Source organism: Palaemon carinicauda, chromosome 23, assembly GCF_036898095.1.
Source record: "Palaemon carinicauda isolate YSFRI2023 chromosome 23, ASM3689809v2, whole genome shotgun sequence".
NCBI lineage: Eukaryota > Metazoa > Arthropoda > Malacostraca > Decapoda > Palaemonidae > Palaemon > Palaemon carinicauda.
The window spans coordinates 100,320,459-100,333,145 of record NC_090747.1 but is presented as its reverse complement, the minus strand read 5'-3'; the positions used below and the strand labels follow the sequence as shown (position 1 = coordinate 100,333,145).

At 43.8% G+C, this 12,687-nt stretch overlaps 1 protein-coding gene across 4 annotated transcripts in view; it reads right to left on the bottom strand.

The window, feature by feature from the left end:
- Window positions 1–12,687, bottom strand: part of LOC137617308 (rab-like protein 3) — a 59,809-nt gene that overhangs the window by 22,929 nt on the left and 24,193 nt on the right. For all 4 annotated transcript variants that reach the window (XM_068347314.1, XM_068347316.1, XM_068347315.1 and 1 more), the window contains exon 4: window positions 8,175–8,288. In XM_068347314.1, coding sequence (XP_068203415.1) covers window positions 8,175–8,288 — 114 coding nt within the window. The remainder of the gene's footprint in view (window positions 1–8,174; window positions 8,289–12,687) is intronic.

The window sequence follows — 12,687 nt, the reverse complement described above, 5'->3', positions numbered from 1 at the left end:
ACTAGAAGAATATCTAGACATCCAGTCCCTGGCTCTACCGAGACTCCAGTGCGATGGTGTGATGTCTGATTGTATGGAGACCTTGCTGACAAACGTTCAAGAGTGGAAAATTTGCATGAAGACCAATCATGCCAAGATCTAGTGCGTGAAGACTAGTCACGCAAAGACCTAGTGCATGAAAATCAGTCATGTAAAGACCTAGCACATGAAGACTTTGCACTGGGTGACTGAGAACATGGGGATACCAACTTGCAAAGACTGCATGTGAAGGCCTACATTTGGGAGAACAAGATCACGCAGACCTCGCTAAAGGTAAGTAAGCATGTGAAGTACGGTAATATCTACAGGTGAGCTGGTGCGGGAAGGCCTTGCAAATGGGGACCTTAGCATATGGAAACCTAGCACGTGAAACCTTTGTGTGTGTAGACCATATATGTGTTATGCATACATGTGACTCCCTTGTGCAGATTCTGAGAGTGAATACTTAGTATGTGGCAACTTTGAGCATGAAAACTTAATGCGAGAAGTCCTGGTGTGTTTATTCTGGCCCAAAGAGATTAAAAATAAAAATTAATTCCACCTGGTTTAATATTAAGATATTTAATCTTCCACTACTTTCCTTCCAAAGACAGAAGCTACAAAAATGATATTTTCATAATAAAATAAATTTTTGAATATACTTACCCGCTGGTTATATAAAAGAGCTGAAGTCCCTGACGCCAGGGCAGAAAATTCAAATCTCGCGCTATCGAAGATACGCCAGGTGTACCAACCGCACCCTAGCGGTAGAACAGGTGGAACTACACACCAACTCCAGTTCTTCCATGCCTCATAGCCATACCATAGGTAGTCTCTAGAGGGGAGGAGGGAGGGTGTTAAATTTATATAACCAGCGGGTAAGTATATTCAAAAATTTATTTTATTATGAAAATATCATTTTTAAATATAAAACTTACCCGCTGGTTATATAAAAGAGCTGATTGACACCCCTTGGTGGCGGGTCAGAGACAGCTACATACAGAAAATTCACTTAAGGGTTACATACAATAAACTTAAGCAGTTCTCACCTGATAAGGAAGCTGCCTCATTTCGTCCGCTATCCTTAAGAGATCCAGTAATCCACTCGGGCTGAAAATCTCTAGGAGCTGTCAAACGGTACAAACACCTATAACATGACAGGACCTCAACCAATACCCTTGTTCCGGGTGCACTCAAGGAACAAATTGACCACCTAGCCAAATCAAAGATTGCGGAAGACTGACGCCCAATCTCCACAAACAACCATAACAAACGAGTTCCAAGAGATAGAAAAGGGGTATTAGGAAAAAAGGGAACGTAGTGGTAGATCATTCACCTACTATCGCATTAGCAGCTATAAAAGGACCCAACGTAAAAAGGTCCTCATAGCGAGTCTGAACATTCTTCAAATAATGGGATGCAAAAACGGACTTACTTCTCCAAAATGTTGTATCCATCAGACTTTGCAGAGAACGGTTCTGTTTAAAGGCCACTGAAGTCGCTACCGCTCTGACTTCATGTGTCTTGACTTTGAGGAGCCTCTGATCCGACTCATCACACTGAGCATGAGCTTCTCGAATCAATAATCTAACGAAAAAAGACAAGGCATTCTTGGACATGGGCATCGAGGGTTTCCGAACTGCACACCACAGAGCGTCTGAGTTACCTCTCAGATTCTTAGTTCTGTCCACATAACACCGTAGAGCTCTAACTGGACAGAGAACCCTTTCCAATTCATCGCCAGCTAAATCAGAAAGGTTAGAAATCTCGAAGGATTTGGGCCATGGTCCGAGAAGGGTTTTCGTTCTTGGCCAGAAACCCCAGTTGCAAAGAACAAATGGCTTTCCCATTCCGAAAACCAATGTTCTTGCTTAAAGCGTGAACTTCACTAACTCTTTTCGCAGTGGCGAGGGTAACTAGAAAAAGGGTTTTCAAGGTTAAGTCCTTAAATGAAGCCGAGTGTAAAGGCTCAAATCTGTCACTCATGAGAAATTTAAGGACAACATCCAAATTCCAGGCGATGGGAGCCGTTTGAATCTTCTTGGTCGTATCAAAAGACCTAAGTAAATCTCGTAGATCCTTATTATCAGAAAGGTCTAGGTTCCTGTGTCGAAAAACCGTCGCCAACATACTCCTGTAACCTTTAATAGTTGATGACGAGAAGTTATGCTTAGTTTTAAGGTCCAAGAAAAAATCTGCTATTTGGGAAAGCGATGTACTGGAAGAGGAAATCGCGTTAGTTCTACACCATTCCCTGAACAACTCCCACTTGGACTGATACACCTTGATGGTTGAAGACCTTCTTGCCCTTGCAATTGCCTTGGCTGCCTTCTTCGAAAATCCTCTAGCTCTAGCGAGTTTTTCGATAGTCTGAAGGCAGTCAGACGTAGAGCTCGGAGGTTTTGATGATTTCGGGCCAAGTGAGGTTGTCTGAGAAGATCGGGTCTCATGGGAAGGGTTCTCGGGACATCCACCATCCATTCCAGTACCTCTGGAAACCAGCTCCTTGACGGCCAGAACGGAGCTATCAGTGTCATTCTGGTCTCCTCGTGTGAAACGAACTTCTGAATCACTTTGTAAAGGATCTTGAACGGAGGAAAGGCATAAACCTCCATGTGTGACCAGTTCATCAGAAAAGCGTCTATGTGTAAAGCTTCGGGGTCTGGAACCGGAGAGCAGTAACACTCTAGTCGTTTGGTCTTCGCGGTGGCAAAGAGATCCACGAGAGGTCGACCCCATAACCGCCACAGACTCTTGCAGATGTCCGGGTGCAGAATCCATTCTGTGGAGAGAACCTGACCTTTCCTGCTGAGTCTGTCTGCGCTCACATTGTTGACCCCCTGGATGAACCGCGTCAAAAGAGTCACCTTCCTTTCCTCCGCCCAGATGAGGAGCAGTCTTGCAATCTCGAACAGAGGCCAAGAGTGGGTCCCGCCTTGTTTCGCAATATAGGCCAGAGCTGTCGTGCTGTCCGAATTGACTTGGACTACCTTGCCCCTGATCTGCTTTTCGAAGCCGATGAGAGCCAGATGAATAGCTAAAAGCTCTTTTTGATTGATGTGGAGAGAGGTTTGCTCCACCGTCCAAGTCCCCGAAAGTTCCTGCTTCTCTAGAGTGGCTCCCCACCCCGAGTTGGAGGCGTCGCAACACAACACGAGGTTTGGGTTCCTCTGAAGTAAAGACAAGCCTTCTTTCAGTCTGGGCTCGTTGTTCCACCACTGAAGATGAGACTTGATGGAAGTCGAGATGGGAATGCAATCCCTGTCGAGGCTGTCCCCTTTCTTCCAATGGCGGTTGAGATGAAACTGAAGAGGACGCAAGAACAACTTCCCCAGGGTCACGAACTTCTCTAACGACGAGAGAGTCCCCAGAAGACTCATCCAATCTCTGACGGAGCAAAGATCTCTCTTCAGGAACGTTTGTACTTTTAGGAGGGCTGCTTGGATTCTCACCGACGACGGAAAAGCCCGAAAACTCCGACTGTGAATCTCCATCCCCAAATAAAGAATCTCCTGGGATGGAATGAGTTGTGATTTTTTCGAGCTCACCAGGAGACCCAGTTCTCTGGAGAGATCCAAAGTCATCTTGAGGTCCTTCAAACAACAATCGGCTGAGGAGGCTCTTATCAGCCAATCGTCCAGATACAGAGAGGCCCTGATTCCCCTCGAATGCAGCATGCTTGCCACGTTCAGCATGATCTTGGTGAACAATAGAGGAGCCGTGCAGAGTCCGAAACAAAGAGCCCTGAACTGGAAGACCTTGTTTCCGTCCATGAACCTCAGATAACGTCTGCAGCTGGGATGAATCGGAAGGTGGAAATAGGCATCCTGAAGATCTAAAGAGACCATCCAATCGTCCTTCCTCACAGCTGCCAGAACTGTTTTCTGAGTCTCCATAGTGAACGTCGAGTTTTGGACGTAACCATTGAGCACACTTACGTCCAGAACCGGTCTCCACCCCCCGGAACTCTTGGGTACTAGAAAAAGGCGGTTGTAAAACCCCGGAGACGTAACATCCTGCACTTCCTCTATTGCTCGTTTCTCTAATAAAAGAGACATCTGTAGAAGCATGGCTTGTTTCTTGGGACCCTCTCTGTATTTGGGCGAAAGATCCACTGGATCTGTGACTAAAGGAGGATTGGTCAGGAAGGGGATCTTGTAGCCTTCCTTTAACACCTGGACGGACCAGGGGTCCGCTCCATTCCTCTCCCAAGCCTCCCAAAAGTGAGTCAACCTGGCCCCCACTGCTGTCTGAAGGAGAGGGCAGTCAGACTTTACCTCGGCCGGACTTGCCCCCTCTGCCTCTAGGTTTCCTTCCTTCTGGTTTAAAAGAGCCTCTTCCAGAGGGCTTCCCACGAAAGGACTGAGGACGAAACCCAGAAGAAGATTCCTTAGGTTTTCGAGAGGAGAATGACGGAGGCAAAACTTTCCTAGTCGAATGAGTAACTAAGTCATGTGTGGCCTTCTGAGTGAGAGCAGTAGCCACCTCGCCCACTAATTCTTGAGGAAATAAAGAATTAGACAAAGGTGCGAAAAGAAGGCCTGTCTTCTGATAGGGAGACACTCCTGCGGAGAGGAAGGAGCACATCGTGGCCCTTTTCTTGAGAATTCCAGCTGTAAACAAGGCAGCAAGTTCGTTGGAGCCATCTCTCACACCTTTGTCCAAGCAGGACATCAAATGAACCAAACCACTAGTGTCCGTTTCCGTCATATCAGAGACCCTCTTACTCAAAGCCCCCAAAGCCCAGTCCAAAAAATTAAAAACTTCGAAGGCCCTGAAAAGACCTTTAAGCAAATGGTCGAACTCTGGAATGGACCACCAAATCTTCGTCTTCCTTAAGGCAAGACGACGAGAAGCATCTACCAAACTTGAAAAATCCCCTTGTGCAGAAGAAGGAAAACTCAAGCCCAACACTTCACCAGTCTCATACCACACACTAGATTTAGAGGCTAACCTAGCGGGAGGAAAGGCAAAGGCCGTCTTGCCAAAAGCTTTCTTGGAGTCCAACCAAGAACCCATTAACTTCAAGGCCCGCTTAGAGGATCGAGAAAGAACCATCTTGGTGTAAACTGGAACCTTAGTAGCTTTACCTAAGATGAATTCAGAAGGCGGAGAACGAGGGGCCACAGGGGTAAAAGAATCCGGGAAAATTCCAGTCAAAATAAGCATAAACTTGCGAAGGTCCACAGCATGCTGATAATGCTTCTCCTCCTCATTCTCAGAGACTTCCTCAATAGGATTATCCTCATCCGACTTTTCCTCTGGTTCGTCTTCTGGCAGTGCAGCAACAGCCGCAGCCTGAACCGAAGGAACAACGTCTGGATGGGACTGCCTGTCAAGGCCAACATCTGAGTCAATTTGGTGGGGAGAAGTAGAAGTAGATTGATGCGAAACACGGACATGTAGACGATCATCCTCAACCAACAACTGCTTAGACCGCTTAGAATTCGACTGTTGTTGAACAGAAGAACGCTTGAAATCAGAAGGTAACTGTTGAAGATCGCCGCGAGGTCGCGTAAAGTCCGAGGACTGTTGCTGCGAACGATCAAAGTAGTCAGGATGTCGCCGCTGTAAACCAATGTTTTGACGCGCCGCGTCCAAAAGTTGTTGCCGCGGGCGATCCACTACTTCAAATTGTTGCCGCGTCTCGTCCACTTGTCGACGCCGATGCTCTTCCCCGCGACCAGAAAACGCAAACTGGTCAACCAAAACTCTCTGACGCGACTCATCAAAATCAACCTGGCATTGAACACTGTGAATGGGAGACCGTCTAAGTGATAACTCGTCAAGGCCATATACCATCGAACGTTTGTGCGATAACTGGTCTGACATCGAACGCCCAGACACAACGCCAACACCTGGTTGATAAGAATCCATCAACGACGAGAGTTGTTCCTTCATAGACAAAAGCGCAGTCCATTTCGGATCAACAGAACTCCTAGAAGGAAGATTCGCACTAATGTCACCACGCATTTCAGGGGAAGAAAGCCAATCCGATGGAAGAGGAGGAGCATGAATAGTTACAAGGTCCGAATCGGAAGGAATCATATCCGCACGAACACGGTGATCTGAACGTTTGGCTGGAGTGCAAGCGCTGGGAGAACGGAAACGTTCCGGTGAACCCCACGAACTACATCCTGGCCGCACAGGCGATTCCCGACGCTGTGAATAACATGGGAGCGTTTAAGCGGTCTCGACGCTCGCCGCCAGATCTCACTCCCCGACCCTTCATCGGAAGACGGGGATAACGTATGAACCTCACCTTTCCTACGATGAGGGTGAACGACCTGAGCTACGGCAACAGGAACGTTCGAGGGGACGTCTGCACGATTGATGATGCTTCTCGTTCCCTTAAGCCGTTCGACATTACTTCTCCCATGGGTTCGAGAGCTCGAAAGAGGTCTAAGGCTAGGTGAACGACAAGATCGTGCCGACGCACCCTCCGCAACACTAAACACATTATCAACACTTGTCACAACACCGAGAGAGTCACGATTCTTCGGTACCACATCAGACACTCGTGTCGACGCACCTTCCGCAACACTAACCACATTATCAACACTTGTCACAACACCGAGAGAGTCACGATTCTTCGGTACTACATCAGACACTGAAACACTATCCACAGTTCCGATAGGATCACGGTTTTTCAATACCTTTAACTCGGAAAAGATAGTATTTCTATCGGCTGCTAAGGACTCAACTTTCTCACCAAGAGACAAAATAGCAGTAAACATGTCCTTCATAGTAGGTTCCTGATCTACCACCACAGGGGAAGGAACAGGATTAGGAACAGGTAAATTAGGTAAGGTTCTATCCACAGATCGGGAAGAACTACGCCTAACTCTATCTCTCTCTAATCTCCTAACATAACGATCGAAAGTAACAAAATCATCATTAGTTAAGGAAAGACACTCATTACACCTATCATCTAATGAACAAAATTTACCCCTACATTTTACACAAATAGAATGAGGATCAATAGATCCATTAGGAAGTCGTGTACGACAACCCTCACTAACACACCTACGCTGAGCAGGGGAGGAGTCGGCCATTGTAAAGTTAACGTGAGAGACCGACAAGCAAAAAGTAAGGGAAAAAACAATAAAGAAAATCTCAAACAAAAAGATTTCAAGATAAGAACCAAGGAAAATTAATCAACGATAGCTTAAACTCAAAAAAGAACGTTGTACATCACCAAACAACTTCCCAAGAGAGTAAAAACACGAGAGCGAACTTCTGTATGTCAGTCAGCTATGACGGCAGAGAGAAGAACTGAAGTTGGTGTGTAGTTCCAACTGTTCTACCGCTAGGGTGCGGTTGGTACACCTGGCGTATCTTCGATAGCGCGAGATTTGAATTTTCTGCCCTGGCGTCAGGGACTTCAGCTCTTTTATATAACCAGCGGGTAAGTTTTATATTTAAAAATATGAATTTCCTTCGACTTTTATTTCAACACTTGAAAGCTTTGAGCACTATTTCAGGGGAGTAGCAAGGAGGGCCCTTCAACTTTTTTCATAAGGGTTCACCTAGAGCACAAAATTTTGAAAATCATAAACATCCAGAAGAATGAGATGCTTTAACGATTTCAGTCAAAGATTCTTAAGGCTCTTATTACACATTCTGAAACTCCAGGATAAAACCAAACTTGAAAGGCTTCTCACATCCTAGACTCATGACTTTTAGTACCTGTAATATCAGCCATTGATAGCTTTTCAACTTCTTCGCAGACTCAAAATGTGGCTAAGTATAAGGGTGTCAATGTTAGTAAGCTACAAGCATCAAGCACTTTTTCAACATATCCATTCCTTGTAATCATTATCATTAATATTATTAGCTAAGCTACAACCCTAGTTGGAAAAGCAAGATGCTATAAGCCCAAGGGCTCCAATAAGGAAAAATAGCCCAGTGAGGAAAGGAAATGAGGATATAAATAAGCGATGAGAAAAAAATTAACAAAAATATATTCTAAAAACAGTAACAACATCAAAACAGATATATCATATATAAACTATAACGGGACTTATGTCAGCCAGTCCAACATAAAATAATTTGCTGCAGCTTTGAATATATGAAGTTCTACCGATTCAACTACCAAATTAGGAAGATCATTCCACGTAACATTGTAAACAAAGAACGTAAAGGCATATACTTACAACACTAATCTCATCAGCAGCACATTCATCAGCAATCGTAGAGCTACGCACTCTTAAGCTCGGTCGAACTTCTGCAACAAGGTCTTGCTTTGTACCAACAACAAAGACTGGCAGCTGTAAAGAATAAGATAAAATGCAAATAATCAAATTTAAATTTAAATTTAAATTTAAATTTTTCTCATACTAATGCTTTATTTCACTAATCTCGAATACCTAACTATAATATTTCTCTTCAATATAACCTATTCCTGTACAAGTAAATTATTCCAACAATTCTAAATGAACAATATTTTTTGTAAACATACCTAATATATATAGCATATATCATTTATAAGAATTCATGCTTTTTTCATTTATTTGCTTTAATCCCTTTCAAAGGGAGTTGTCCGAGAGAGGTATAGCAAAGGCAAAGGCAGGAGCTTCCTAGAATGTTTAGACAATTAGATTCTCAGGATGAGTTCCTTGAATTAACTTTACCCACTACACTGCTGGAAAACACAGTCTGGGGCAGTCAAAGAGATGGTCCTGAACCCTGAGGAGTATCAAAGTATTTCCCTATGGTCACGATTACTCTTGCAAAAAGGCAAAAGGGTTTCCGCAACTAGATCATGTTGCTCTCGATGGAATGCCTCTCAACAAGATGGAAAGTGTAGGTGTCTTGAGTCTTTGCAGATCACCAGCTTAAACAGGAGGTTCATCTTTAAAAAAGGCTGAGGGGATGTAAACCCAAACAAAGTGTGTTAATGTTCCTGTAAATAAGTTAGCTCAGGTCGTAATACCTAATACAAAACCAGTAAAATAATCTGAGAACTGAATGATAAGGATAACAGCAAGCAATCACACTCTGGCAATTCAATCTCCCCCCACCAATACAATAGCTCTGCCCATACACAAACACAGCAATGTAACTGAGGACTGAAAAAGGTCCAAGGAAGGCCGACAACAGTAGGGGAAGAACCCCTTGCAATGATCGCGGCAGAGACAGAAGGAGTAACTTGACTCTGCTGACAGGGGCAAGGGGACAGCCCCAGCCCAGTGCTGTGAGGCTTATGGAAAGGGTCGCCCAGCACCAAACTCTTGGTGTTCCACTGCACACAAGCTCGCAATGACAGCCTTGAGTGATGCTGTCCCCTCAGCTATTGGCTCTCCCAAAGTACTATGACATGAGGGACGAGCAGGCGTCCTATGTCCAGGTAGGAAGGGTGATAGAGGGCACCAAGGCCCCTTCATCAACCAGGGAACAGAAGGTGTATGAGGCTGCATACTCCTGTCCCACCTGGCTACCGGGGAAACCTGTGGGGCTGTGACCTAATGCACTAGTTCGGGGGGGGAGGAGGAGGAGGAACACAGGGCCGGTAGCCAACCATCTAATTAAGAGGTGTGTTTTAAGGAGCCCTTTCCTTACAACTACAGCTAGCCTTCCTGGACTTCTTCGACCTCTTCCTCCGCCTCTTCTTCACAAAAGTACCTAACACATGGGGTTTTGAAGACTGTATCCTAACAGGACCTAAATTAACTTCACTACATGCTCAATTTTCAGTGCGTTTCCAATTACAATCAAAACACTCGCAAAAAACAAAAACAATGCATAGAAACAAATGTAAGAAAATATCAAACTGCCATGTGAGCAGCTCAATAATACGTCTATCCCCATTACAGCCACAGAAAAAAAAAAAGTGGCTATTGTGTAACAGGCAGATGGACGGAAATTCACTATCACAGTGCGTATCATTAACCAACTACTGTACAGTACTTTGTTAATATTTCAATGACCAATCCAGTGCCATTGAAGACATATCCCATTTTAAAGGATAGAAAGTTTGTACATGCGTTCTATGTATAAAGTGTTTATTTCCTGCCCTTGCAGGCATTAAATAAAAGGAAAAAGCCAATTAAGCATTCAAAGCTGCAACTATTGTGACCAAAACACTGGTAGATAAAGTACAAGTATTCCTATTGGTGATTATATATCTCTAAAACCTATACTCATAAATAAATAAAAGGAAGAATATATGGAATAATGAGCCTGACTGTAGCATATCAAAACAAATCAAACCAAATGTTGTAATGTATAATTCATCAAATCAGAATGAACAACACACTGAAGTAATTAATGCAAAGAAAGAACACTTCAACGTGCAGATGGACAACACACATCCCAACAGCGGAATGGCCAGAGTTACAATGGTGTGCCCAGAGAAGTCTACCTGATGCTCTGGTGGAGAGTAGCTAACATATTGGCTACCAGATCCTTGATAATTCTTCATCAGCCATCACCAGCTCATGTAAAGCCCTTTTAAATGACAAAGGTTTGTTAAGCGTAGGAACAATTATGTTTTTAGAACCAATAGAAGCAGCATAAGAGTGAGACCTAATTAGACAAAAATTAATGATATAAGACTATAATCTTGTGTATACTATCTCTTCTGCATGCACATTCCACAAACTATAAAGGCATGAAAACCTATGATAGGCATGTACTCTACGCAGACAAATGTCACTATATTATTGTCGATTGGGTTGTTTTTCGAACATAGAATGAAAAGCAATCAATTAGATAATGGATTAACTAGCGAACAAATTCTCAACTGATTTCATGTATTGCCATTTTTACATTTCAAACCCTGTTAGCATAAAATTATGTATGGTTAGAATAGATTAGCATTAATGATTCTCAGCAAGAAATAAACTTTTTGTTTTGTTTCCTTTTATCATAATGAGCATTGTGGTGTCTGGAGGGCAAAGAGTTTGTGTATCTTCTGTATTAGTATAACTTCTCCATTATATTTCTAAGCTTATTTCACTATTATGAAAAATCTTAAAGCACTGTGCACTTTTTTACACTGTGAATAATGATAATCAATATAAAACTTTTGTATATTGAATAGAAGGAATTGTAATTGATTATATAAATGAGCATAGCAGTGTATAGGACATTTGTTGAGAGAGAGAGAGAGAGAGAGAGAGAGAGAGAGAGAGAGAGAGAGAGAGAGAGAGAGAGAGAGAGAGAGAGAGAGAGAGAATATGCCCATACAAACCACTTACAATTTCCTACAGTACAGTATTTCATATCGTACAATTTAAGCTTGAAGGACATATTTCGTTAAGTTTTCATGGAAACACCTCTCAAGAAAAACATTAATTATGTTATACTGTTCACTAACCAAATTTCAGTCAAAACTTGGGAACAATAGGCTTCTGCCATATTAAAAAATGCAATTAATTGTAAAGTACTCGACAGAGAAATAAAGTACAGTAACTGCAACATTATGAAGTAGATTCTAGAGATAACAAAAAATGCTGAGAAGTCAGTTCAGACAACAACTTTGGGTGTTACAAATATCATTCTAACAATTTACAATCTATCATTTGAACAATTAGTGGCGGTTGTATGGATCCTGGTAACCCACGACTCTGATCCCATACACAAAACAGCAAAAGTATGACAAATTCGAAGATAATTTGTATTTTTCCTAACCATACAAACCTTAGCTATTTACACAGGGTATTACTTTTAGCGCAGCTGAAATGACGAGCCAATAGTTTTTAACGAGGGTTAATTACCCCCGCGCTAGTTAGCGGGGGGTGGGGAAGGGTAGCTTGCTACCCCTCCCCCCTCCACACACCGGTGACTTGCTTCACTTCACTTAGAGGTAGGACTTGACTTGGGGGTCAGGGATGGCGGGCACATATGTGTAAATAGCTAAGGTTTGTATGGTTAGGAAAAATACAAATTATCTTCGAATTTGTAATTTGTTCCGTAACCGAAATACAAACCACGCTATTTACAAAGGGTGACTTACCCCTTAGGAAGGGTGGAAAGTCCCCAGCCTTACTGACTTCGGCTTGCCCGGGGGCTCGATCCCTCAGTGAGCAGCACTAGAGAGAGGGAGCCCCTGTACCTCACAGGTTCCTAGCATCGCTAGGAACGAGTGGCCTACATAAGTAGTGTGAGGAGGAGAGTGTGACTCGTCCTATGAAGTTGACCTTGAGACCTTCAGATAGGAATTCTAGGATAGGACGTTCCCCATACCACCTCGTCAGGGTATGGGAGACGCAACAGTATTAAGCTTAATACTAGGACCACAAAGAAGCATGGGTTACCTGCAGAGGTCGAGGTCAGCTATGCGAGGACCAGGATGCTGCTTCCCCAAGAGAGGGGAGAATGAAGAAAGAAGTAAGGGTCAGACATACTCTTTCATTCACACAGACTAAGACCGGGTAACAACGCCCTCAACCTACTGCTACTTGTCCAAAAAGGAGCCTGAGGTTAGACCAGCTGTTGTGCAGCCACCACAGGGCCGATAGAGAACGTATCGAGGCTCCTGTGGGTCACGTCTTGCAGGTAGTGGGCTGTGAAGGTCGTTTGACGCTTCCAGACCCCAGCTTAAAGTACCTGCATCACAGAGAAGTTTCTCTTGAAGGCCAGGGATGTAGCAATACCCCTGACATCGTGGGCCCGAGGGCGACGTGACGGAGGAGGGTCAGGATTCAGGGCATGGTGGATAACCCT